Source organism: Aegilops tauschii, chromosome 3 (genome assembly GCF_002575655.3).
Source record: "Aegilops tauschii subsp. strangulata cultivar AL8/78 chromosome 3, Aet v6.0, whole genome shotgun sequence".
Classification (NCBI taxonomy): Eukaryota; Viridiplantae; Streptophyta; class Magnoliopsida; order Poales; family Poaceae; genus Aegilops; species Aegilops tauschii.
In genome coordinates, this window is record NC_053037.3 from 481,488,652 (window position 1) to 481,492,803 (window position 4,152).

Below are 4,152 nucleotides of genomic sequence, written 5' to 3' on the forward strand. Positions count from 1 at the left end.
AAAACAATTTTTAATTTTTTTTTTCTTATTACCGAGCGAATTGAAGAAGTGGCTTACAAAATGCATCTCCCAGTAGCCAGACAGACTGTACCGGCATATCATCTTGAGATTTACGAAGTCATCATAGATGCTTCGTCGTCGACGAAAATGACTCCTTTCACTGAAAGCGCATCGGCGAAAATCCTGAAATAAATCCAACAATAATGCGAGCACCAGGACTTAAATCCTGATGGGCTGAAAATACCAGTGTCCCTCTAACCATTCAACCACGTGTTGGTTCGCATCATGCCGGTATTCTCGTTGGTATGAAGAGGTGTATATGCCGTTTGCCCCATTTTCTCGCAAGTCGACGTTGAGCCCTCTTCGTCGGAACACGGCGTGCAAGTCAAAGCCGGCGAGCGGAACTTTCTCTCCAAGCCAAAAACGGAAGGAAGAAAGGAGAAGGAACGTGCGTACAAGACGAAAATTCCTCAAATAATGTGCCGAAATCGAAAACGCCTCCGTGGAGCAACGCGCGCCGCAGCTCACGCACCATACCTCGTCCACTCGTCCGAATCTCCCGCTTGTTCTTAAGCCCCAGCGCCGCCGAGCCAAATCAAGATTCACCCGGCGAACCCATCCCAGCTAGCTCAAAGACCTCTGCTGAGCCCTCCACCGAACAAGCCTCGCCGCGACCGACGCCGGCCATGGGTCTGGCGATGGGCAAGCTGATGCTGGGGAAGATCATCGTGGAGACGCCGAAGCACGAGGTGCTCCACACCGGCGACGGCTACGAGATCCGCAAGTACCCGCCATGCGTCGCCGCCGAGGTGACCTACGACCCCAAGGAGATGAAGGGCGACCGCGACGGCGGGTTCCAGGTCCTCGCCAACTACATCGGCGCCTTCGGCAAGCCGCAGAACACCAAGCCGGAGGCCATCGCCATGACGGCGCCGGTCATCACCTCCTCCGGCGGCGGCGAGGCCGAGCCGATCGCCATGACGGCGCCGGTGATCACCTCCTCCGAGCCCGAGCCGGTGGCCATGACGGTGCCGGTCCTCACGGCCGAGGGCCGGGAGGAGCAGGCGGGCAAGGTGACGATGCAGTTCCTGCTGCCGTCCAAGTACGCCAAGGCGGAGGAGGCCCCGCGGCCGACGGACGAGCGGGTGGTGCTGCGGGAGGTGGGGGAGCGCAAGTACGCGGTGGTGACGTTCAGCGGTCTGGCCGGAGACAAGGTGGTGGCCGAGAAGGCGGAGGGGCTCAAGGCCGCGCTGCAGAAGGACGGGCACGCCGTCACGGGCCCCTTCGTGCTCTCCCGCTACAACCCGCCGTGGACGCTCCCGCCGCTGCGCACCAACGAGGTCATGTTCCCCGTCGAGTGATCGATCGTCCGGCCAGCCGGCCAGCTTATGTATGCAGCTACTGTGTGCTAGTATTTCATTAGCTTGTAGCATTTCCGTTTCGTTTAAGCTGGCGCGTCACGTGTTGGGTTCGTTGGCACAATAAATAGTTGAATAATCTGATGAATATATTTTTAACATAATACAGACACATACGCTCATACGTGCAAATGGCAATTGGTCTTATGAGTTCCTCAAACAACGCATTGGCATAGTAGAGTTCCGCCGCCTAGCACATGAAGAAAGCAGAGCACTCTGCTATGCTCAATAGACTACTCATTTCTTTTCTTCTGCCAAATCCAAAAAAGGAGAGCAAACTATATGAATTTGATGGGAGCGTAAACATAATAGATCCATTGAAGAAGCTGAAACAATCACCAACAATAAAAAAAATCCATCGATGTTGAAGTTCTTCGCCTCTGGCTCTACTTTCGTCATCTCAACATTTATCTGGTGAAAAAAAACTACATGAAACAATACTTAAGCAAGCTAAACCAACTTCAAAGGCTTCAAAAGTTCCACGGTTCAATAGGTGGGGACCTACGATCGTTGAACGCACACTAGGGTGTGGGCGGCCGTTCGAATATGCTGGCTTATCTCTACATTTCGTAATTTATGGATGTGTTTGGTTAGAGGGACATGCTAGAGTGGCTATTGGTATCCCCATCTAGCTGGATATGGATAGCCATTTTTCATGTTTGGTTGGGTGAGTGAGGTTAGCCCAAGTTTTGTTTGGTTTGAAGGATGAATCATGGTTGGGGATAGCCATTGGAGTGTTTGGTTAGAGGGATGAGTAATGGACATGTGTTGTGGTTGGGGATAGCCATCTGCAGGGCTACGACGGCCGAGCGACACTCACCTGTTTTTCGCCGCCGCCATGACCTCTGCTGACAGAGAGAAGCAGGGCCGGCAAGATAAGGGAGGTGTGCACTCACGTCGTCGTCGGGCTTCGATCTCCTGCCGCCGATGCACACTCACCGTCGTCGCCGGACTTCGATTTGCCGCCACCGCTGCCACGGGAGAGAAGAGAGATGGAAAGGGGAAAAGAGATAGGGTTGTCTTCGCACGGGGCATGCGCGGGATGCCCATATCCGCCAGATTTTCGTGGACGCACGGAGCCTGATTTTGGACGAATATTCCGAGCATCAGGCCATCCCTGTCCATACTCGCCCATGAACCAAATGACTACTATCCACATAAAAATGGATATCCTTGTCCCATAGAGGGATAACACATCATCCAAACACATCCTATGATCTATAATCCGGACGGGGCGCTTTTGCTCCCAGGATCACATGAGCCCAGGAGTGAACATTAAATTCACCAAAAATAGTAAAAGAGCCAAAAAAAATAGGTGAAAGATAATCGAGTTCTTGATGTCCGTGCAAAAATTCAGCGTGTTTCAACATCTCACGATCTCTCAGAAAAAAAACAAATTTGGGGTCTGTGGAAAAGTTTACTGTTTTGCACTGTTCGGACCTGGTTTTGTTATTTTCGCTGAGAGCTACTCAGCTGTCCGTATGAGCTGAAACTTGGCACGGTTTTCACACACTCAAGCATCTTTCACCATAAATATTTTTTGTAATTTTTCTAGTATTTTGTTTGAATTTACTATTCACAGGGTGTAAATGAGCTCGGGAGCCGAATTGGATATTGGTTGTAATCCATACTTTTCTTATCTCCACGAGAGACTTCTTGCTGTCCAAACCATGTTCTCTACATAAACTACCATGGAGCTCAATACAGCATCCATCAGATTCCGTAATATTCCTCCTCTTGCTAAAATGGAATAGCATGGGCATCCCACCCAGTCACTCTCTTTTCATCGGAGCATATGTCCCCTCCAATCTCTCGAGTCTGAACATTTCGAAAACTCTACCTACTGTTTTTTTCATGAAAAGGAGAAGAAAACCAGAGGCAAGAATTAGAACTTGATAATTTGCTGCCTTTCAATGGCCTGGGAAGATTAAATAGCATGGTATGCTGCAGTGACAAACAAAAGATGATTTAATGTTTGGATCCATGTGCGAGAAATAATGAGATGAACATGGTTGTGACAGGGTAGATGGTAAGTGGGAGTGATTCGAGAGAAAAAAACACTGGGACAAGAGAAGCAAAGAGGAGCTAAATTGTACATTCACAATTTCTACCTTGATATGTACATTATTTTCCTCACTAGATTTGTATTGTGTTTTCTCAAGAAGAATTGTTGAGATGCATCCATAGAGAAATAATCGCTGATGTGCCACCCATAGGTTCAACGATGTAAGGGAAATAATCGTTGGTGGAGCTACATGCACCACTGAGGGGGGGCCGCTGCCCCCCGGCCTAGGATGTCTAGTGAAAAGATAGAGGCATAGACTAAGAAGATTGCAGCCACCCCCTCCCCCGCAAACATGTATATTTGCTCTCCCCCACCCCGTGGCTCCCTCCCCCCCCCTCTCTCTCTCTCTCTCTCTCTCTCTCTCTCGTTGTGCGCATGTGTGTCTAAGTGTATCATACCAACCCTTTGGGGTCTCGATCTTTCATAGGACATAGCTTAGTCGCGGGGGAAAGGAGGACATGAAACAAGATGCATGTGTTACAGTGTTAGGACTCTCCAGATTGGTGCAATGTATGGTCCAAGAAGATGAAGGGGACAACATAAATGGCGGTGTGGTCTCCCAATTGGTTCTCCAATGCAATATATTATTTTTATTTTTATGAGAAAATTATGGCTTGTCTTACGTGTTCTTAGAAACCATGTAGTCATGTAATATTCTACGCACATCTT

General features: G+C 49.4%; 1 protein-coding gene across 1 annotated transcript; it reads left to right on the plus strand.

The window, feature by feature from the left end:
* The first annotated feature begins 507 nt into the window (after positions 1-507).
* LOC109777233 (heme-binding-like protein At3g10130, chloroplastic) lies at positions 508-1,550 on the plus strand. The gene has a single exon (XM_020335875.4). It carries the CDS (start codon positions 687-689, stop codon positions 1,359-1,361), a length of 675 nt encoding a protein of 224 aa, XP_020191464.1. The 5' UTR covers positions 508-686; the 3' UTR covers positions 1,362-1,550.
* Positions 1,551-4,152: the final 2,602 nt, after the last annotated feature.

What these genes read in the sequence shown, in the direction of transcription:
- LOC109777233 (XM_020335875.4), top strand. Translation starts at nt 687, where the DNA reads ATGGGTCTGGCGATGGGCAAGCTGATGCTGGGGAAGATCATCGTGGAG.